General features: G+C 40.9%; 1 protein-coding gene across 1 annotated transcript in view; it reads right to left on the bottom strand.

Moving 5' to 3' along the window:
* Positions 1 to 476: 476 nt before the first annotated feature.
* Positions 477 to 23554, bottom strand: part of NKAIN2 (sodium/potassium transporting ATPase interacting 2) — a 526876-nt gene continuing 503798 nt past the window's right edge. Inside the window, exons 6-7 of the mRNA XM_058835423.1 lie at positions 6117 to 6198; positions 477 to 971 (exon numbers count right to left, since the gene is read on the bottom strand). Of these exons, the coding sequence (XP_058691406.1) occupies positions 962 to 971; positions 6117 to 6198 (92 nt within the window). The 3' untranslated portion in view covers positions 477 to 961. The remainder of the gene's footprint in view (positions 972 to 6116; positions 6199 to 23554) is intronic.

Below are 23554 nucleotides of genomic sequence, written 5' to 3'. Positions count from 1 at the left end.
AGTACATATTCAGTTGGCCTTTGTTCATAGAAATCTGCAGATGTCTCTGTAGTTAGTAAAAGATGTTTAGAGATAGCTATAAAAGCACCTACAGTGCGATAAATAAAACCAGCGGGATTAAGAAGCACTGTTTCTGCTGCTTATTTCCAGTAGGTTCAATTATTAGTTTCTGCTACCCCTTTCCCCACCCTGACCCCCAAAAGGTCTCATTTATTCCTTTATTCATTTTTCTTTTTAAGCATTATAAACTGTTTCTTGACCACTGTGGAGCCCCAAAAGTAAAGCACTTATCAGACAGCTGGCAGTTTTCTACTTGGTTGCTCTGGAGCCATGGAGCAACAGAGCCTTATTCCCTGACATGAAAACAAAGCAAAACCAAACAGAAGAAAACCACTGACTTAGAAATCGTTCAGAATTAACAGCAGCATGTTAACTTCAGAAAGCTTGCACGTAGTTTCTCTAATGTGCAACGCAGTTGGGTTAAGGCAAGTATGAACTGTACAGCCTTCAGGGCAAACAATGCGCTGTCTATTGACTTCTGCTGCAAGGTCATCCTGGTATTTCAGTGTTGTGAAGACTGAGGAGACTCAACTTGGCCCAGAGTGTGGAGGAGGCTCCCACAGCACTGAGTGGGCTGGGTTCATGTCTTAATCCAGATGGGCCGTCCTGGCCGTGGCGGGGGAAAGAAAGGGACAAAGGGTGGCACCAATGCCTCTGCTGTGTCCCTCTGGTGCTGGGAGGAGGCAGGAGGTCCAAGGAGGGGGTCTGGGGCATCTCCTTTAGTACCTGTTAGAAAGAGAGGCTGAAGGTCTCTGTTGTTTTCTGTCTCACTGTTCAAGCAGCTTTTATACATTATTTTTAGCACAAAAATTGGATTTCTTTTCTCTTTGAAGAACCAGGAGGCCATCCTGAAAGAGATTTTTTGACAGGTCCTCCAGCCCACCTTGAGCAGTCCCCATGTTTACTTTGACCTAGAAGATAGACAGAGAAAGAACAATACTTATAATCCACCATATACTTATCTGATCCCTGCCCTGCTGCTCTGGTGCCCTTTTGCAAGCAAATGCAATCCACAAACCAGTAACAGTTCAGATACACACTAATGAGGAAGAGGACAGAAAGACAAAGTGTTTACTCAGGTAACTTCTTGGGTCTCTCTGGAACATTGTCAGAGAAGTCAGCACAGGTTTTCTGAAAAATCTTAGTCAGGAGTTATATTTAATTATAATCTTAACTGTATGTCCATGGGTCAACTGGAATATGACCTGATTTATATAATCCATCAGATATGTAGTTGTCTTTGTAAAACCAAGAAGTGACACGGTGTGAGGACAGAAGGGCTGAATAGCAGGTGCAGGGGAAAGCCACCCACGGCTCACTCACAAAGCAGCGAGCCTGTGTTAGTGCCACAGCCTGGCCACCTTAACAGCATTGTCCCAGACCTGTGCTTTGTGACTAAAGCTTTCAGTCTAAAATGGACAAGACGTTGTTTGTTGATAGTGAAAGCTTAGGTGGTGGTTTGTTTATTTAAAGGTGTCGGAATCCCAAAGCATGAGGAGGTAATTACACAGAAGATGTGTAGTGCACGAACTTGCTGAATGTCATGGTGGTTATACTCAAGGTGCTAGTTTTAGTGTCTTTTCTTGTGTTTCATTTATACTTTAAGTGAATGGTGAAGTAGGTAGCACCTTCAGAATGTGCAATTATCTAGACAAATATCGATATGTGTGTGTGTGTGCATGGGAGTACAGATACTGCAAATACTCTTAGGCTTCACAATAGGAGAAAAGCATGCTTCAGTTCAGGGCTGCACTGCTTTTGAGCAATTTCTCCAGTGCATTAGGCATCAGCATCAGACATGCATGGGTTTTTTTGCTTCACTTCTTCTTTTCTCGAACAAACAAGTTCAGTGTGAAGAACATAAAGAAAGATCTCTCTCCCCTCCCTCCTTCCTACTGTTTTTAGAACAGGGATCATGCAGTGCAGTCTTGTTCCACAACTACAACTGTGTTTTTTCATGTGCAGCAGAATCAGTGTCAGGGAGTGTTCAGTCACCTTCCTCGGTCACCTCCCAAGAGGAGAATTTTGTCTTGACAATTGATTTCCGCCATCTTATTGTGTCCTCCTCCCATGGTCTGGAAATGAGCACTGGCATCTCCGGCACAGAATGCCAGGAAGCTGCTTTTGAGTACATCAGCTGTGGCCACACTGCAAGGAGGTACATGAGCATCGGTTCTGTCCCGTTCTGTTCAAAAAGCGTATTCGTTTTGAAGGGACTGTCTAGGCTTCTTGGCTTGTACAGCATAGAGCACACTGTTGGCACTTAAATAATAAAAAAATCCCATTTATAACAGGTAGAGAAATATCACCATAAGAATTCTTCCCCAAAACATCAGTGTTTTATTTAAAACATAGTTTTAAATTGCATATATTTTTCACTTTAAAAATAAACTGATTTAAATTAAATACGAAACTGGAAGAGGTGATAAAGAAAACTGTGATTGGAATTCAAAGCCTAAAACATAGAGAAAAAAAACTTCTATGTGAGCCTGAATCTAATAATTCTAGACTATTAAAGGTAACAGTAGCCAGAGATAGTCACTTTAATTAACTACCTAAAGATAATATTTCTTTTTCAGAAGCGAAGATTTTTCTTTTCCTTGGATATCTAGTTTATTTAGAGTAGTTTTGTATAACTGATGAAACACCATACAAAGTGACTATGTGTGTTTAAACTGAATTAGAATGTTCTTAAAAGTAGAGCTTGACTGATGAAAATCACAAATAAAAAGTAATAAATCTTTAGATAAAATAGTCCTGACACAATAGAAATGTAAATATGAGAAACCTGAACAAATCAATATATTTTGCACATGTAAGTTGGTGTAGGCTCCATATAACCTTTACATTAACAAAATGAAGCCCTAACTTTAGCACACAGGATGAAACTGGGTACAAAAGAGTATGTCTTAACAGTTAGTAGTTATTAAACCCAGCATTCTTTCAGAATAAATAGTGCATTTATAAAGGAGCTAAAATTGATTTAAATCACTTGGATGAAAAATTGTTTGACTTCCAAAGAAATAAGTTTCTGTTGATGGACTTCTGTCATTGTAGTCCACTAAATCAACTCACATCAGTAAGCAATATGTGGATAATGACTGAGACCTAACACAAAATTCTATATGTTTTAAAGATTTTTACTACTTCTGTATATGAATCAATCTGGTAAATATATAGGGGCTTCTCTGCCCTGTATTACTGAACTACATGTTGAAATTTGTATTTTGAAAGAATCTGAACAACCATTAGAAAGAAGCTGATATTGTTTTGTTGAGCTCTTCAAAGAGGAGACCATATGCTCTCCTTCCACTTTGCAGCATGCCTAGCACACCACACAGAGCAGAGAATGAGCTGCTATTGTGCCTCTGCATATAGTTAGCAATCAGATGATTTGAAGACCCCTGTCTTCTGTTCAATTTTTCTTATAAATCTGGAGCTCCATATAAGATGTGCCCAGTGTGAGTCTGAATAGGAGAGGATGCAGTGGTGGCAAAAAGTGATCTCTGTATTTTCTTGATCTCCTCTCCTCTCCTCTCCTCTCCTCTCCTCTCCTCTCCTCTCCTCTCCTCTCCTCTCCTCTCCTCTCCTCTCCTCTCCTCTCCTCTCCTCTCCTCTCCTCTCCTCTCCTCTCCTCTCCTCTCCTCTCCTCTCCTCTCCTCTCCTCTCCTCTCCTCTCCTCTCCTCTCCTCTCCTCTCCTCTCCTCTCCTCTCCTCTCCTCTCCTCTCCTCTCCTCTCCTCTCCTCTCCTCTCCTCTCCTCTCCTCTCCTCTCCTCTCCTCTCCTCTCCTCTCCTCTCCTCTCCTCTCCTCTCCTCTCCTCTCCTCTCCTCTCCTCTCCTCTCCTCTCCTCTCCTCTCCTCTCCTCTCCTCTCCTCTCCCTATTAAACAATTCTTGCCTATTACACATACTCTACAGGTGTTGAGCATTGTAAACTGGAGGTGATACTGGCCAGAGAATAACATAAAGCCCTGTTCTTTTTTTTCTTTCTTTCCTTGAATACTATGAAGGCTTACATTGGTGATATTTGGTGAACAAGCTCCGTAGGGAACCAAACCTTTTCTCCCAACAAATAAAGCTTTAAAATACCAAGTATGGCCTGCTCTTATCATATCAGCATGTTTTGATTTCTAATACATAATATTGCTGTAAATAATGCTACAAGCAGATCAAACCTTGCCTTGATTAACTTGACATTCGAATTTGTCATTCCACTACCTAATGGACTGCTTACATTTACAGAGCAACTGCAAGGTGAATACATATGCATGTGTTCTTGGTGTGCCTCTGCTATAAATAAAGAAAGGTATTTCTAAATGCCGTAAAAGCCTCTTAAGGACAGATTGTAGCAATCTTAGAGAGCCCTGTCAAACACTGTACAGTCAGAGGGAAACACGGAGTGTCTTTGACTGCAGCTGGAGCATGGCAATGCTTTTGTGGGTTGATTGGACAAAATGTTAACTCACATTCTGATTTCTGTCTCTCAGTTAAGACAGCTAAATCACCTATACTCCAGTGAGCATGCAGCTTTGAAATAAGAGAGAACACAGTATACATGGATTAATTATCTATCTCTTCATCTTAGTACAAGCTTAAAAATATTGCCTTCTTTTTTTTTTTTTTTTTTTTTTTTTCACAGGTCTAGCTTTCTTTCCAGTCAGTATGAAGATGCGCAGTAAATGCAATCTGCTGTTCTGGAAGAAACACCGAGAACATAAAGAGAATGGGATAATAGCTAGAGGGCTCCATATGTTGATGACAAGGTATGGTACACTGAGAAAGAGATAGGATTAGAATTGTTCTAAATACCTATGTACCTCATATAATACTTGAAGGAAATAACATTTTCTAAATGCACAGCATTGTGCCAAAAGTGCAGGTGAAAAATATTTACTTGAGCACAGACAGATGGGAAGCTCAAGTTAAGACGACATTGGAGATATGCACTCTTGTAATTTGAGATTATTAAAAAGCTCCTAGCGAAGCTCCTGAAGGGCCCAGTTCCAAACACCACTACAGAACAGATTGTGCCACTGATAAGGGAACAAATGCAAGATTCCATACAAAAATACAGTAATCCATGAGAAGGCCTGATTCCACTAATAAGAAGTAATAAAATTGCATTCAGAGGTGGATGGAATTGTGTGTTGGGATGGCTTTTGTTTGCTGGAACTTAGTTATTTTCCTCAAAATAAATGTTCAGCAGAGAAACAAAGGAAAAACTGTTGCCCCTTTATGAGCTGTTTGGTGCTGTGCTTTTAGTGTGTAGGGCACTGATGGGAAATAAAAAATATTTCAAAAGGCTGCAGCAGTGAGGTAAGATTTATCTGGGCAGTCAGGACTGTTCTGAATTTCAGCTGACATCAGTACAAGAAATATTTGGAGACAATTATTTCTGGGCTGGTCTACGATTGTGTGTCATTTCTAGTGTGAATATACTCCAGTTGTGTATATGAGCTGAGATTTGATTATCCATTTAATTCCCAAATATATCAGACTGCACTCTTAAGATGGAGTTGTCACTCAATAGTTAGGTAAAATACTGCCTTCTATTCAAACTAATTTTAAAAGCCATATGTTGTTACATTTGTTTCAGCTTTTTTCAAATGTGGAAACTGGAAATGAGGTACAGAGGTGCCTTGGTGAACAGATGCTCTGGTAAGACAAATGATAAATGCATCCACTAAATAAGCAAGTTGCTGAACTTTTGATAAAACTTAATAAAAATCCAGTTTTTTTCACAACCCAGGTTTGTCATATATGTTTAGTGTTTTTCTACACCAAACTGTCACTGTGTTTGAGTGGAACCTGCTTGAATGAAAATAGGGAAAAATCAGGTGAGAGCTGGATGCTGTTTGAACAATGTGACACATGATATCCTGCCCTAAGAAATCATTATAATTCAACACAAGAGTAATATTGGTGCTTAAGTGTAACTTGAATCAAAAAAAGGCTTCTGCCTATTCTGAATTTTTAAGTCATGCCATCTTTCAGCTTAATGATCCTTTAATATCAGGCTGCCACTCTGCAGAATACCCTAGAAGTTAAGTACTTACATATACATGGGCTGTAGCTGTAAATGAGATGTCTTCTGTGGACCTTGATAGCCGTAAGAGTCAAATCCACCTATGAAATCAACTGAAAGGGGAGAAATTGCTTCCATTAGCAACATCTTTTCAGAACTGATAGGCACTATCATTCAAGAACCACCCAGTACATAGATTATTTTTGACAGGTCATCTAATAATCTGTTAATATTAGATCAGCTAATTGGGAAGATACAGAAAAACAGTAAAAAAGTAAGGAAAGGCAAAGTTCCCCTTTTTTTCCCCTTTGCTTTTAAAATCAAAAGCACATGAAACAGTAATGGATTTATAACAGCCATCTTTCCACAAGAAATAAGCACACATCCCTCTTTTGCAAGTAGACCACCTCACTAATACAAAACAACATGCTATTCAGACATTACAAAGGCTGAAAACCATTTCTTTATTGGCATGAATGCATTGCTTCTGACTGCGATTACTGTGTCTGGCTTGCTGTCATACCATGTCTCAGTAGAGGATGTAGAAGAGGGAGTACATTGATCCAACTGTGTCTGAGAGACAGAAGTTGCTCTGATTCCCTGCTTTGACATTTGGGTTGAAATGCATGAACAGAGATTTGGAGCAATTTATCTGAGCTTCAGAGATGAGACTTCACAGATGTAAGGAAACCTGCATTTGTCTCAAGATACTAAAGGTCTGCAAGAAGGTTGTAGGGTGGGAGTTATTTATTAATTCACACAATTGCCAGTTCCTGATGGCCTTCTTATGTTTGTTTTAAACGATTTCCAGGAAAATTCAATCTCATCTGAGCCCAAGACCTTTATTTCTCTGCTAAAACACTTTCTCTGCACAGGTAAAAGGGTGTCCTTTGTTTCCTTTGTCCCAGGAGACTCAACTATTGGCTGATAGGGGTTATTTGGGGGCAGTTCTTGTCCCTGAAATATTGTCTCTTACATCACAGATCTGAATTGGACTTTACTTTGATAGAAAAGGGCCAAAGAGCTCAGGTATGGAAGTGTATATCTCACATGTCTGGTCACTGCTACTGACAGATTGGCTCTGTGTACATTAAAAGCAAAACAAAAACAAAAACAACAACAACAACAAAAACCCACCAAAAAACCCAAAAGAAAAAAAGAAAAAGTTATTTGATAGACAACAAATTCTTGTGGATCTAAAATGCAGTTGCAGTCACAAAAACCAAAAAAGTAAATTTACATGGTTTTAGAACTTCCACAGTGGTTGGACTGTTTAAAGCATTTATAAAGTTGTTTTAGTACTAAGGTACCCCTCAATATGTGCCACGCTTAGTCACACTTATCAATACAGTTTCACCCATTCCAGACATGTTACCAAAAATCAAATTCTTGTACCCTTCCATCCACCCTTCCATCGACTCTGCAAGAAAAAGCTACCAAAACACTGGACTGGTTAGGCACAGAATGTCTCAATTGCAACTGCACACATGTTGAATCTGTCATCAAGTCATTCTTTGTCGGCAAGAATGGCCCCTGCAGAAATAATTTAGTCAACTCTGTGCTCTGTGGCAGCATTATATGTATTCCTATCCCAGAAAGATATGTTTCTAAATTAATCCCTGACATCTCTAATGAATGAGGTTCTATAGCCTCTCTGTGTTGCTTTTCCCTGTGCCTAATTTCCTAATGTCTAATTTAAATGCAATTTCCTGTGATTTAACTACTTATCTACATTTTGGCCTTTTTTCCCTATGGATATGAAGAAAAATGAGCCATATTTATCTCTTATAAATGCTTTTAAGCCTTTTAAAAAAGTATTTCATGCTATCCATTATTTTCAGGTTTTACTTAAACCTAGTTATTTAAAATTTTTCCCACATCTCATGTTTTCCAAGCCTCTATGTTTTGAAGCCTGAGAATCCTTCCTCAGTTTACTTATTATTTTCTTACAGTGGGGTGCCCAAATCAGGACTAACCAGGATAATTGCTATACAGTCTTTTGTGGAATAATTCGGTAGGTTTTTGGGTTTTGTATATTTGGTTGGGTTTTTTTCTCTTGTTTTTGTTCTTGTTTTGTGTCATTTGGGTTTGGTTTCCAATTTCCTTTTTTCAACAGCATCAGACAAACCCTTTATAATCAGCTCTTTATTTTTTGTTTCAACACTAAGTGTAGCCTAGCCAAGTAGTCCATATTTTATTTGAAGATGATTGATTCTTCCCCACAGGAGTACTTTTGCACTTGACTGTACTGAATTTCACCTTGATTTCAAGCCATGCCTCAAGATTATTTTGACTTCTAATCTGTCTTCACAAGTGCTTGTACCCTTCCCATTCTAGTTTAATCTTAAATCTTTACAAACGTCATTTCTTCCTTCCTCGTTGTGTTAATAAAAATAATGAAGAGAATTATTTCCCTAGTTGAGGTCCCAGTGGGATCCCATCTGAAATGTCCCATCTGCTTAATAACTACATTTCAAATAGAGTTTGAAACAATTCTGCACTCAACCTATGGTGACTGCATCTGGACACTGCTTCCCTGAACTTCTTACAAACCTTTTATAGTGTCAAAATCTTGCTAAAATCAAGACAAATGCCATTTGTTGCTTTCTACTTAATCAATGTCTGTAACCATCAGAATACCTTTACCAAAATGTGATCATGACTTTGGGAGCATACAAAATTTACAAGCAGAAAATGAAGGATATTTTTTAGTGAAGTTCTAGGCTGGGAGGAAGCCCCCCCCCTCCTTCCTCCCCCTACCCCTCCCCGTTCAAATGCAAAGATTGCAGAAAAAAGAATGGAGATATGTTTGCTGCAGGTATGGTTTGTTGTTTGCTTTCCCAATTTTCTTTTCTTTTTGTTATTCTTGATCCCTGACAACACAAGTCAGAAAATACCTGTGTTAGATCAAGTGCTTCACTGTTGTTGATCCCTGCCATTTTAGGGATATTGCTTATACTCATTTGTCCTTTTCTTTTGTACTTTCCTAGAGCTTTTCTTTTTAAGCAACCGGTAAAGCATTATTAGTAGGCTGCAGGCACAGACACTGCTTTGCAGATGTGGGGCAAAAGGCTGTCTTCAGGGTTGTTTTCAGAAAGCTAAACCAATATGTTAAGAAAAAGATTTCTTTGAGCAAAATGATTTTTTGTGAGCATGAAGGAAAGATGCATGCTGAATATCTCTTCATGCATTTTGGTTTTGCCCTGTTGTACAGAGCAAGCCCAGAGTGTTAATAAGCCAGATTGCCAAGTGGCAAACAAAGCAAGGTCGCATAGACATGTTCAGCTCACTACAGAAGCTCCCATGTGTGTAACCAAATGATGGCAGGGCAGAGAGTACTACCATGACCTCACTGGAGACATACAATGGCTTCTTACAGGCAACAACAAGCTTTGCAAGGTAGGTGAAGGGAGGTAATAGAAAGTGAACTCCAATACAAAAAGGTTTCATCAATTTGTTTGTAGCAAGCTTTCTTCATGGCAGTTGCTTCTCAGCACTGCAAACCCTGTGGTGTCCAGACTGTGCTAAAAGCTCCCTGTGGACTCTGAGATAGCTTCTTAAAGGATGCAGCAGGCTGCCCTTTCTGCAGGCATTTTATCCTGGCTGTGCCTGAAAGGTCACTAAAGTGTCGTACAGCTGATACTTTCCTGGCAGCCATAACATCAGATGAATAAAACAAGGCTCATTAGCTGAATCAGTACAGAGGCTTCCATCCTTAGCCTCATACATCGAACAGTTTTTTGACTGTTCTATCTTACATTCATCTTACGTGTCACTGTTATCACAAGAAGGTCATGCCATGTTTCACTTTAGAAAAAAGCACACATGAACATAAAAACATATTCACATTCCTTTTGTGGTGGGTTGACCCTGGATGAACATCAGTTGTCCACCAAAGCCACTCCGTTGCTCCCCTCCTCAGCTGAACAGGAGAGAGAAGACATAACAAAAGGTTCATGGGTCCAGATAGAGACAGGGAGAGATCAGTCAGCAATTACCATCACAGGAAAAATATCCTTGAGTTATTACCGAAGGAGAGCAGTATAATGAGAAATAGACCAAAATAATTAAACCTTCTTCCCAGGCTTAACTCCTGATTCTCTTCCTTGTCCACCCCAGTGGCATAAGGGAATGAAGAACAGGGGTTGTGGTCTGTTCATCACATCTCTCTGTTGTTCCTTCCTCCTCAGGGGGAGGACTCCTTACATGCTTCCTCTGCTCCAGTGTCCTCCTATAGGAGGCAGTCCTCCACAAACTTCTCCAATGTGAATTCTTTCCACAGGCTACAATTCTTCATGGACTGCTCCTGTGGGTCCCTTCCTTGAGGTGCAGTCCTTCAAGAACCACCTGCTCCAGCGGGTGCCCCTCAGGGTCACAAGTCCTGCCAGCAAACCTGCTCTGCTGTGGGCTCCTCTCTCCATGGGCTCACAGACCCTGCCAGGAGCCTGTTCCAGCACAGGCTGCCCACGGGGTCACAGCCTCCTTTGGGCACCCACCTGCCCTGCCCTGGGGTCCTCCATGGGCTGTGGGTGGATCTCTGCTGCCCCATGGACCTCCCTGGGCTGCAGGGGCACAGCTGCCCCACCATGGGCTGCACCAGGGGCTGCAGGGGAATCTCTGCTCCGGTGGCTGGAGCGCCTCCTCTTCCTCCTTCTTTGTTGGTCTTGGGGTCTGCAGGGTTGCTCTCACTCTCATTCCACTCTTAGCTGAAGTTGTGCAGATTTTTTCCCCTTCTTAAATCTGTTATCCCACAGGTGCTACCCCTGTCACTGACAGCCTGAGCCTTGGCCAGCAGTGGGTCCATCTTGGACCTGTCTGGAATTGGCTCTGTCAGGAGCCACAGGAGAAGCTTCTAGTAGCTCTTCACAGAACATGTCCCTGTAGCCCCTTCAAAACCTGGCCATGCAAACCCACCTTTGAAATACTGTGTGCTGAAATTTTTATTTTCCTAGTGGGACTTGAATAGGATTATAACAGTACTACTTATCTGTAAAATTTGTTATAAAAAATGCAGATTATTTCCTTCTTTTGCTTGTGTTAAGGGTCTTGTTAGACATCATAACACAGTCAGGACATATGGCTCAAAGTAGGGAAATATTTTCTATCAATAAGCACCCACAGGAATGTGAAGTTTCAGCCTCTGCTCATGGTCAGAATCCTCACTGTTTCTGCTGTACATCAGGACAGGATGAGATGCATACATTTCTCATTTTTCATTTCTGGAAGTCTGTGGTATGTAGAAGGACCATTAAAACCCAATGCACAAAAAAGACCCCATTAGCATGGATTTGATATGGAAGAAAGTTCACAGTGAGAAAAATTAAAGCTGTTGAAATCAACAATAGAGGGACAAAGAGAAAGGATTGAGTATAGAATAAAAGCAACATCTTCCTATAGAAAGCAGAAAGAAAGATTCTTATGAGAAACCAGAAAACTAGACACTATTCTACTTCTAGAAATTTTTTTCTTTAAGATATAAATACAGAAGCACAATGATCCAGGTATTTCTATAAATATCTTGATAACTCCAATGATGCCTATGAAGGAATGGTAATTTACATTAGCTTAGGATCCAACCCAAAGAACCACTTAGGGCATATGTTTATAAAAATGTGTCTGGCACTATGAATTTCCTTGCATTTTAGTAGGCATGAAAAAGACAATGCAGAATAGATATGAAAAGACATAGAGTTTAAGAATGAGGATGGGAATGAATGGCTTTATCTGCAAACAAAAGAAAAGGAAAAGATTGGAAAATACCCAACTTGGCTAACCTGGGACTTGCAGTACACATGACATCCAGTCATCTGACTGCTTTCAAACTCTGTTCTTTTGCTACCACTGCTTGTTTTGCTGATTATCTCATCCCTAACCTTGATGCATGACCTCCCTCTCACTGTGGTGAATCTACTGCCAGAACTCAACCCTGTCTTCACCATCGTATCCATTTCCTGCCCATGGCTCCTTCTTTAAAAGTGAAAATGTCTTTGGTAATAATGCTGTACTAAGATTTAAGTATATTAAGACTTCTCAACCGATTCTTCTATTTTCCCCCACTTCATCTAGATTCCATACAAATTAGTCTCCTCCAGCTCTATTAGTTCTATCCCAGAGACCCCCACCATCTCCTCATCTGCTTCACTCCTCTCATTTTCAGTCATTTCTCTGCACATCAACTGTCCCATTTTTTGTGCAAACAAACTGATAAAGTAGCACTCCTTTCTTCAGCTTGACAGCTTTTTTAATTCATTTTACTGTTCATTTGTCCTTCTCTCTTACTACAGTAATAAGAATTTTGTTCCATAAAACTTCTGCTTGTCTCAGTGACAGACTCTTGATCTCCTTTTTTTTTGCATTTCCTTCCCAATAAAAATACATGTAAATATTTTTAATTTAAAATATCCCAACAAACAACAACAAAAAACCTCCATCCTTATCCCTGCTTGTCTCCCTCTTCCCCCTGTAACCTCCTCTTGATGATTTCAAGCAGTTTCTGGATCTACTTTTCTCAACTTGTTTGGAACATTTTCTTCCATCTTGTATTTTTATCTTTGCATGTAGCTGGATCCTCAGTCAGACCACCTCTTCCTTTTCAAATTTAGGCCCATACAGTCCTCTTTGTGGCCATCTAGCCACCTTCCATGCACTTGCTGCTCTCTTTTTTCCTGAAAATTTTGCCTTGCTGGGCTCCTTTGTCTCTTCTGCTCACCTTCCTCCTGTCATCATTCATCTCCTTTCTTGGGGGTTCGTTCTCTCTCCATCATGCTCCTGGAGTCCAGTGAGCAGTAACTTCTGCATTTTATTTTCCTCCCCCTCCTGGTCTGGGTAACTGCACTTACAAACACAGATTCTGCTGTTGTTGGTGCTCTGAGGTGTCACAGATTACTTGGCTCGTGCTCACTCTGCTTCTCCTATATAAATTTAAATCCCAGCTTCTGTGATATTTACCCATGGATAATTAAACATCACTTCCAGTCCTGCACAGCTAAAACTAGAATTCTTAGCTACTCCTCCCTAACCTTCTTTGCTGCCTCTCATTGTGAACTTGTGTCCTCAAGTCCGTCTATCACTTGAGGATAAAAGTTTGATGTCAACTTGGTATGGGCTGTGTAAGATTTAATTTCTGGAGATTATTTTTGCATAGTGAAGAAGACTCTTCTGCCTGTTGACACAGCTGTAACATTTACCCAGGGCTCCCAGTGTCAAATATGACCATTGTTCCTTTTTTTTTTTTAATTCACCAAATGTGGACTTCAGCTGCAGGACTTATCTTTTTGTCTAGATTAATTTTCTCTGCATCCTTCTACTGATTTAACCTTCTATATTAGATCAAATATAAACTAAATTTTCTTACGTTTAAAACCTTTTGTAGAGACTCAATATCAATCTCTCCTCCTTTCAGGGCTAAAAGCTAAATTCTGCCCCCATGCCACTGCTTGACCTCCATATTTGTCAAATTTCCAAACATATGTCTCTCCTTGTGAGAATGTCTTTATAAACAATTATCTCATTCTTTTTCCTAAAACACTTCTCTGCTCTGTTAACAACAATTAGGTTTCCCCTACCCTTACTTTCCTGTTTACTCCAATGAATAATATCTGCTCACAGTTTCTTTGTGCTCACTTTCTGCCTATACCCATCAGCTTCCTGTTGTTTAATATACAGATTGCAAGCTCCGAGAAACAGGGCTGTTGTTCACATTTGTACAGTGCTTGGCATTATGCTATTCTTTAAATATATTCATGAATCTACTAAAATAATATAAAAAAAAATAGAATTTCCCATGAAAAAGATGCCACCTTTTAAAAAAAGAGCTAAGGACCATGGAAGTGCATGTGCACATGTATGTTATGACTGGAAATATTTCCTGAGTGGTATAGCAGAGACAACACATGGTGCTCATATCCTACATCTGAACTGTGAGGTCTTAAATTTATATGCACTCTCTCCAGAGGCCAGAGACTTGGCTCCCTGGACTCAGGCTTTTGAAGTGCTGCAATTGCTGAAGTGCCACAGCAAGGCACTTCACTGCAGGTGTAGCTGGAAGGAAGGAGAGATGGCAAACAAACTACAGCTAATAACATTGCTGAAAGCACTGCTGGTGCAGAAATGAGTATGTGAGGCAAGAGAGAGCTGTGCACAAACAGAGGTAGCTAAAAACTGGCCAAACTGAGGGAAAAAATAAATGGAGGGGAGTAAAATTAAGTTTGGTTTTAAGGACTTTGGAAATTACATATGGGGAAAAAATATAAAAGAACATATGGGGACACCTTTGCTCTTGCAGTTTTGCCAGTATCCTGCTACCCAGCTCTCGTTTGGTAAAGACACTTCCAAACAATTCAGTGCTGCTGCCTTTTTATGCCGTGAGCATGGTCTGGTGGCTGTTCCACAATATAGCACACAGGAGGAGGTTTGCTTGATGCGATCTCCATAAAGTTTGTTTACAATGATAATCAAACATTATTGGTCTTTGTGCTGAGTACACAGTGATTTAGGCTCTCAAACCACAATAGAGCCAAACACCAGGGAAGCATGGGGAAGGAGACATCTGCCAGCACATGAGGCTGTGCCCTTCCTGCTGTCACAGGAGGATTCAGAAATGGCATAAGGACTTGGACATGAGGTCCAGTTCTTGCGCTGCAATGAGCAGCATTTCTGCCAAGCAGTCAGTAATGAAGGGCCTGTGAGTGTTCTCAGCTCAGCCATTTGCAAGGTGAATAGAAAACCTCAGATTTTTAAACTGTAACCTCATGGCATTTCTGAGCTCTACAATGGCCGTTGGAGCTACAAAGGGAAGCCCTTAAACAAATTTTGATGGAGTTGCTCAGCTTAGATTTTGCTCCACTATCATTATTTTCATGCTGTTTACTTGTATAATAATCAAAATTATTCAGTAATTTTTTTCTTCACAGGGCCTTGTCCTCCACTTTCTTCTCCTCTTATCCTGTTTCTTGTTGGTATAAGGCAGCATCTTTTTCTGTCTCTGTTTCTGCTGATCCCCTGGCTGAGTCTTTGATCAGCCGTTCTGAGACAAGATGTAAGACTGGGGAGGTACTCAGGATTGTGAGGTCTAATAAACACATTGTGGTGTTTCTGCCCTCACAGAAATACAGGCAGGGATCTCTGTCTGTTGCTCCCTATAATTAGGGAGCAACAGGTAAGCAGATATTGCTTTCCAGGTGAATCCAGCTCATGGTTGTACCCAGTGGAAGATAATCAGATGAATGGTGCTGTGGGTTCAGAAATTAGACAAGTCCCAATTAGTTTCAGATTCCCAGGTGGAGAAGGCATCTGGTCACTAGCAGACTCTTGGACCACGACATGAGGAAGACCATGCTCTGGAGCAAAGCCTCTGCAAGGCAAGGCTGGCCAACAGAGGGAACCATGTTGAGAGGATGGGAACCAAGGTCCTTACTGAGCAGGAAGGAGCCAGGATGAAAGCAGTCAGGAATAACCAAGCAAGGGCTGGGAGGCATGAGCAAGTCTTCAGCAGCTGAAGGCCAAAACTGGGACCAGGGCTAAGGCAGGCAGGAACAAGGACCAAAGGGCAGGAGGAAATAACTGGAGCATAGTAGCAGCAATGAGAAATACTGGACTGAAATGGTCAGCACTGCCTTTTATACCTGACAAATACAGCAAGCCACCTGTCAGTCTGTACACCTGGAAATGGGGTTGCTGCCTGACCTCTGCAAGGCTCTGCAAGGATTGTCTCCAAACTTGTCCGATGTTCAGTAAAGAAAGAATCTGTAAAAGACCTCCACTCATCTAAGAGGACAAGAAAAATTATAATAAGCTAAGTCAACAATAATATTTTGAACAATATATTATTTTTATAAACTGGACAGACCTGAGCATTGCTGGATAACGGACATTTGCTTTCAAATTTTCATCCCTAAGTGCTGAATAAAAAAATATAGCCCTGCAAACGGTTTTTGACTGACAAATCATTCTAAGAATTAAATCTGTGGTAGACTGAATTATTGTAGAAGTTATCAAATGAGTCATTAGGAAAAATTGTTCTTAGCCAGATCACTGCTAGGGGCAAGCAATAAAGAGAAGAAAAAGAAAAAAAGGAGAAAAAAGAAAATGCCTGGGGCAGTGGCCTCCAAGTGTGACTGCCACACTAATAAATTAGAAAAAGAGTCATTAGTAGGTGCAACAAAGTGGAGAATTAAGGCCCAAATCTATGAAAGTTAACAATCCAATGCTAATGAAGACCTATCTAGATATTTGAAAGGAGAAGTAATAAGGAAAACTTTAACAGGAGTCATGCTGATAAAAATAATTTAGTACAAAGCTATGTTCATGGCATGTAGGAAACTGCAAGGAGCTCACAGTGACTGTCTTAGCAGGAAGTCACTCTAAGGCTGTGGGCAGGTGTCCTTCTCAGGGCCACTGGAAATAATTATTTAGTCTGGCCCACCCACAGCAGCTCATCACCATTCCTCTCGAAGACTCTGCTGTCTGTCAGCCTGAAGTGAGCTTGCATGGCCAGGACCTGCCGTGTTCCACCTGCTAATTTTGGCTGAAGCCCTAAGAAGCCAGTCAGCTGCCCTCGAAGGGTGGTACACCAGGGTGGGTAAGGGGGCCAGCAGCCCCACATGGACACCTGCAGGCTGTTCCTCTTCGGGATCCAAGCTGCCTCTCCTTTGCCTCAGGGGATGAAGGAGGAGATGCTCCCCATTTGAGGGCCTCCCTTCAAAGACAGGCCTCCATGTTCAGTACAAAGTAGCAGGAAAAGACTGATATTGAAGAGGAGTCTTTCACCAGCACAAGAACAAAGCACGCCTGAAAATATTTCACATGCAATTTTCAGCTTGTGGAGAGTTTCAGATTTTGCTGATTTTTTCCTAATTTTGAATATGAGCTTTGTCTATTTTTCAATGCCAAAACATTTTAATGTCCAGGAAGACCACACCCCAATCAGCTGCATCAGTAACCTGAGCATCATTTCAAATGATCTGTAGCCTCTGTTATCAGAACCACCACTAGTTACTACCTCATTTCTGCTACTGGCTTGACACAACTGCCTGGGATATTGCTTCATGGTCTGAATGCCTTTGTGGTCCCCTCCGAAACAAATAATTAACGACGAGTAATAGTTTCACAATGGTTTGATATGAAATGTATCTTTCTTCAAAAAAACAGATGACAGCAGTTCATTCCCTTTCGACATGTGCAGATCTTTTCCAGCACTTCTGCAATGCCATCCTTGAGTAGATAAAAATTGCATGGACTATAGTTAAAAAAAATGTATGCAAGGTAAGTATATTACCCTGGCTGTTACAATGCATTGGTTTTATTAAGCAGTATTGCATTGTGATGTGCGGCTGAAATGGAAATGTTACTTCCTTCAAGCTTTACATTATGTTATTTAGACATTTTTAAACTTGGGGTTGACAATCCCCACAGGAGGTGGTGATGGATGCAAGGGGAATGGCAGGGTAGACATGCGAGGGGGAAAAGAAATTATCATAGATGAAGGCAGCAATGCCACCATTTTCCCTTGTGTGATTTTATTTATATAGTTGTCTCATACCACAACCCTGTCTCCTAGGGATTCCTTGAACATCAACTTCATTAGTTACGAAGGCAGCAATCCATAACCAATTTTCTTTTCATGTCAAGCTTGTTCATGTATAAACCCAGCCCTTTTGTTGGAAACATTTGCAATTAATCCCACAAACAAAGAAAATGCAAATCATACAGTCTACCCTAAGCAACCCTTCTGACTCAAGGCCCTGACCACCATCTATTATACACTAAAATGAATTGAAATTCCCACTTTGAGTCTAACCTAATTTTCTAGTGATAATAGGCATGGATTCCCAGAAGCATTCTATGCATCTAGATAGTAACATCCTAATTTCCCTTCCTGGTAAATGTTTTAAATAAGATTTTAGCACCAAAGGAAATTAACCTTTAAATTAATTGTAATTATAAAATGCCATCACTGATTTTGTCTTCAGACTAATTACTTGCTATTATTTAAACAAACTGCACCTCCTCAGAGCTTTTAAGTTTGTTTCTCTCCGCAGTGCTGTGCCAAATGATCACAGAGCAGGCTGTGTAATGTCTGCCAAGCCCTGTGACACCTTGGACTGCTCAGGTCCATTTGCATCTCAAATGCAGCTGGTTTAACTTGTCATATCTTCCTGCCATAAACTTGTTCCCCTGTGCTTCAGCCTCGCACTCTGCAGCTCAGACGTTTTCAGCCTGTGCCTTGGAAGCAGCGAGCACACCTTAGGGGACAATGATTGCCTGTGCTCTGTGCAGAGGAGAATGAGAAACTCAACAGCAGCCTTCTGCTCTGTGAGGGGCCCCCTCCAAGACAGGACATGACTGGAAATAATAACACAGGAACCAGCTATTGATATGTGCAAAAGATTGATGTTTTACAGGCATCTCAGGGAATTTCCTAAATGTTTCTGATGGCACCATCGCTCTCCAAGGCAGCTGTCCTTAGGATGACAAACATGAAGCAGCACCTTGGGACTTCAAAGGCTTCTCTCCCTCCACACTTCTATCAGCATCCTGACAGCTAAAGGCATCCCATTTTCCTCCCTCTGGTTTACTTAGTTCATGTAGCAGTCACCACAGTAAACGAAACAAGTAAATGGAAAAAGCTTCTAATTGAGCTGCAGGCTGTAAATTGTAGAGTACAGCTGAGCAAAAACAAGCCGAAGCTTCAAATCTGTAGTGTATTCCTTGCATTCCCATTCACAATGACCTGTTCAACAATTTGGAGAACAACTGTGTTTTAAATATTGTCTTTTATTTGTTCCTATTATTATTTGTTGCTGTGCTGCCTCTGCAGGCTGTCTAGGCTGTCCCGTGCACCAGCCAAACAAGTTAGAGCAGTGATTCCCCTGGTAGTGAGAGAGGTGCCAACCACAGATAGAGCAGATTGCTCTTTGGGGTTACATCCCTGCCTCCACTGACTGTGGTGGAAATCTTGATCGTTACTTTAAGCTGCAGGCCTACATACATGTGGCTGTAGGAGTGTGAGATGGATGTCCCCTGTGACATGGAAAAGGTGAAGATGGAATCACTGGTGCTTTCCAGAGAAAGACTCAGGACACACTACACAAATGGTATGTGCAAAACTAACAAAGTGTATAGCTGAGGTATGGGATCTCCTTTTCTCAGGAGGCTGTTTTATAAAACCTTTCTGAGTTCAAACATAGTTGGACGTTTTCAGGAAGACAAGACCACTGTGGGAAACTAAATACAGGTAGACCTCTCATGGCTAAGGAAGTCAATGAACACCAAATTACCATCAAGAATTTCTGGGAACCACAAACTTGAGATGCAAAACAAAGAAACAGAATTAATACTCAAATGTTTACTGCCAGTTTTTCTTTCTCTTTGTTTTAGAGTTTTCTTTAAAGCAGGAATGGAAGCTGAGGTATTATTTCTCTGTAATGTCTCACTAAGCAGATTGTGAAAAGCATTTGGCACAGAAATAAAACAATACCTGAGCCTATTCTGCACTTCAATAATGCCTTACATCCCAGAAGCTCAAAGTTATGAAGCAACACTCCTGTGAGTTTGTCCCTGTCATTATTTCCCATTTTAAATATGGGAAACAGAAGCATGGAGAGGTTAAACAACCTGCCCAAAGTTGGAAGGCTGCCTGTAACAGAGATAAAAAGAAAATGTTTTTCTATTTATCCCATATGCATGTTAAAATTTTACATCTCTCACATATAATGTATTTAATATTGTCTTTTAAAAGAAAATATTTGTCATCACTTCATTCCTTCCCACGTCAGGCCTAGGATCCCAGAGTGGATTATTGTTTGACACCAAGTTTATTGACACATAATACCTTATTGCTCACCAGAAGATATTTCCTGTCTAGAGTATTGCTGTTTTGCTAAACATTTTCAGTAGTTCAAATGGAGTCCTTAATCCAAATTTTTATTGGAGGGGGAGGAGTGAAATAATTGTAAAGGGTTATATAGAGCTTTACTTCTGTGCCAAGACATCCTCAATAGCAGGGTTCCAGAGAATATACAGCAAAAATCCTCTAGACAAAGTTGCAATTTCTTTTGCTTTGCATTTTAGCTGGAAACAATGCCAGGAGAAAAGAAGAAAGTGTATGTGCAGGTTGGATCCCTGCTAGCATTAGATGGTGCAAAGGTTGTACCTCATGGTACACAAGGGAACACTCAGAGGGGCCATATTTGTTCTCTGATTGCCTTGCCATTGCCTAATAGTAGGTAAATGCTATTTCTGCTCCCTCTCTGGGTCAGCAAGAGAGCCTTCTAGGTTAGGGTTTTACTCTGAGACACAGACTAAATTAGAGATTTTTCTCTTAGTTGGCGTTCATTCCAAGTCAAAGCTGTTCCTCTTATAACAAGCAAGTCTCCTTACCCTCAACAGAACCTGTAAGGTGAGTGCAGAATTCCCATTTCAGTAACCCATATTTCTTTCTTAATTGCTTAAAGACAAAAAAACCCTGGGAAGATGCTGCTTGACTGCTTATATTCCAATGTTTCCCACAAAATGTTTATGCAGTTAATGACGTTTTCAAAAATGCATTACATTTTCTTTTAGTAAGGCAGAAACAGCTTATAGCAGGGAACCAACTTGCTAGTGAGCAAATACACATTAAATGAACATTTCGATGTTGTTAAAAATAATGTGCAGCCTTTGAAAAACATGACTTTGGGAGACAAATGAGGAGCTCCGATAAGTTCACAGACATTGAATGCCTCCAAGTAATGGCTGTTGCTGACATTTTCATGTTTTAATTTTAATTGCTGCAGCTAATAATGCTAATGAGGTAAGAATGGCACTGGCTTAGGCATTCCAATGGCAGTGGTGAAGAGGAGAGCGTGGAGCTGGCAGCAGTGCTGCTGGGGACCCATCTTCCCTTGTCTTTCCCTGAAAAAGACCTAAGGCACTCCAGCCTTCAGAGTTTCTCCTTCCTATGCAGCCACAGGGAAAATGTTTGGGAGTGGCAAACCTCCACTGAGAGAAGCAGCCATGGAAAAGCTGCTCTTGTTGGCCCCTTGGACACAGGTACTGCAGTTTGATTCTCGTGTACCTGGGGTTAGAGCACTTCTGGGACTGTACCAGGAGAGAAAGCAACTTCATCTTTAATCCTTGGTGCAGAATTAACCCAAAGCAGATTGTTCTCCTGAGATCTAGCACAGACTTGAGCTTTGATTTAGGGGGCCTGTGGCTGGATTTATTTGGTGTTATGAGTAATTAAAACCTTTAAGACTTGCTGATTCAGTCCTAATTATGACCATGATTTGATCACTGTATTTTTCCATTCCTAATCCTTTAGTGAGGTTAGAGCAGGTTAATCTTAGTGAAATGTTCGCTTAATTCTACACTAACTCATTTGTTCTCTTAATAAAATCTGCAAAAAGAATGGGGAAATAGTCATTCTTTCAGCTTGTTCCAATTACTCTGAGAGCAAAGCTAATTCAGCTGAAACAGCTTAAGAGCAACTTGACTGTGTTTCTACAGTTGGGGCTCTGTGCCAACAGAAGATGAGACACCTTCTATACTCCCGAGCAGTGTCATTATCTTCATCTGGTTAAAATTTGGAACATGCCCAGGTTTGGCTCTTGGACAAAGCTTTTTCTCCAGTCTTTTGCCTTGCTGCTCAATACTGCCAGGTTCAGTGTTTCTGCCTCTTTTGCTCCTTTTGGGCTGCTGTTTTTCCCATGGACCATTAGCAAAGCAGAAGAAATGGAATTGAGTGTATGGGTGTTCATTTAGTCCATCATAAAAAGCAAAAGACTTTTTCTGTTGATTCCATCTCATCAGAAAGTACTTGTGGCTAAATGACACTTTGCTATGACCCAATACATTTATTTTTACAGTTCTCTCTACTTGTCTGTAAGGCATCCCATTTTTATAGGCATGAGTGGGCATGAAAGTCAGAGATCTAGATTTCTCCTGTGATGTCTGTGAATATGGAGGTGGGTAAGAAGACGAAAATGTCCCTCTGTTGCTCTGTATGGACTACTTCAGTGCTGGGAAAGCAGGGCAGTGTGGTTGTTGCTTTCTGGTGACTGTTTTTACCAGAGGATCTTTCACAGCTGACATGTTGCTAGCACGCAGATGGAACACCAGCTGCCAAACTTCTTTGAAACACAAGTCAGGCCTCAATCCTTATCAGGTGTGGAGGCTAGGCAGGGGTTGGGGGTAGCACAGTAATTTTTTTTTTCTCCTATGCTCAGCAGCTTTGGAGGAGGGAGTACACTGTGAGTAGGAGAGGCACCTTCATTCCTCTGTCAGAGTTAGCTCCATAGCAACAGGCAGGGGTGAGGAACTGGAAACGTGGAAGAAGAGTCTATGGAAAGAGAAACACAGCTCCGGGATCTGGAGCTATCTCAGATCAAAGACTTTATGCAGGAAGCTCTAGCAATGAATCTGGGACTTACTCCACTTTTTCTGAAAACTTTTCTCCTTGGCATTCACTTGGTCTGCATGAGATGACCCCATCTGTGATTATATGGAGAAAGTCAAACTTCAGTGTCTTCCTCTGGAGTACAAATACTAAATTACATCACATCCATATGGGATACACTTCTCAGAAGAGCATGATAGATGGATGTGTTGCCTAAAGGGATGGAAATGGCTTGAAAATGTATCTAAGAAAATAAAAAATTTTAACTTAAATCTGAGCAGGGGGTATTTGTACAGACTACAGGTCCTGGCTGTCACAGTGAACACTTAGTACATGGCAGAGTGGATGTCTGAGCAGGGAGAAAACCAGAATCATTCTTACTTGCTGCGTCATGAGGCCTCTCAGTAGAAACTAAAGCTGTTTTAATTTTATGATACCTTGAGGGGCTAGATCCAATCTGAGCATTGTTACACTGTTGGCACAACTTGGTCACAGAAGTTCCCTTTCCCTTTTTTGCCAGCCAAGCTTCCAAACCTCAGCAGAGGGGAAGCAGTAGCAGCTGAGCTTGTGCTGGCTTCAGTGCACTGGGTGGGGATTCACCCTGGTGCCTCAGAGAGGTGCTGGCAGATGGGTGAGATGCTCTGACTGGATGAGGAGACCTGGCTGGGGTGTATGAACAAAGTAATAATGAAATCTAAATGACAAAAATAATGACAAAATAAAGGTGATGGCAAGAAAATGTTAAAAGAAGCATGACAATCTGTGGCTGCTGAACAACAGGGAGCTCTTGCTGCAGAGAGAAGAAAACAATACCATATTGGCTGTGGCACTTTACTGCCAGGAGTGCCACTTCATGAACCAGGGGAGAAATCTCTCAAATGTACTCTGATTTCTGTGCTTGATTGGTGAGCCAAGTCTCAAGTCCCTTCCTCACTTTTTACTTATATCATGCCCTAAAACATTACAGAATAGTAAAAAAAATATATATATTTAATCCCTTAGAAGAGAGGGCAAAACAGTATTGAATGGAATTTCCTTTTGGGGGACAAGAAATAACTCTCCTCCAGCTCTGTGAATAATGAATGCACTTAATG

This window comes from Poecile atricapillus, chromosome 3 (genome assembly GCF_030490865.1).
Source record: "Poecile atricapillus isolate bPoeAtr1 chromosome 3, bPoeAtr1.hap1, whole genome shotgun sequence".
Lineage (NCBI taxonomy): Eukaryota > Metazoa > Chordata > Aves > Passeriformes > Paridae > Poecile > Poecile atricapillus.
Note: the sequence above shows the minus strand (reverse complement) of the source record. Positions and strands in the feature narration are given on the sequence as shown.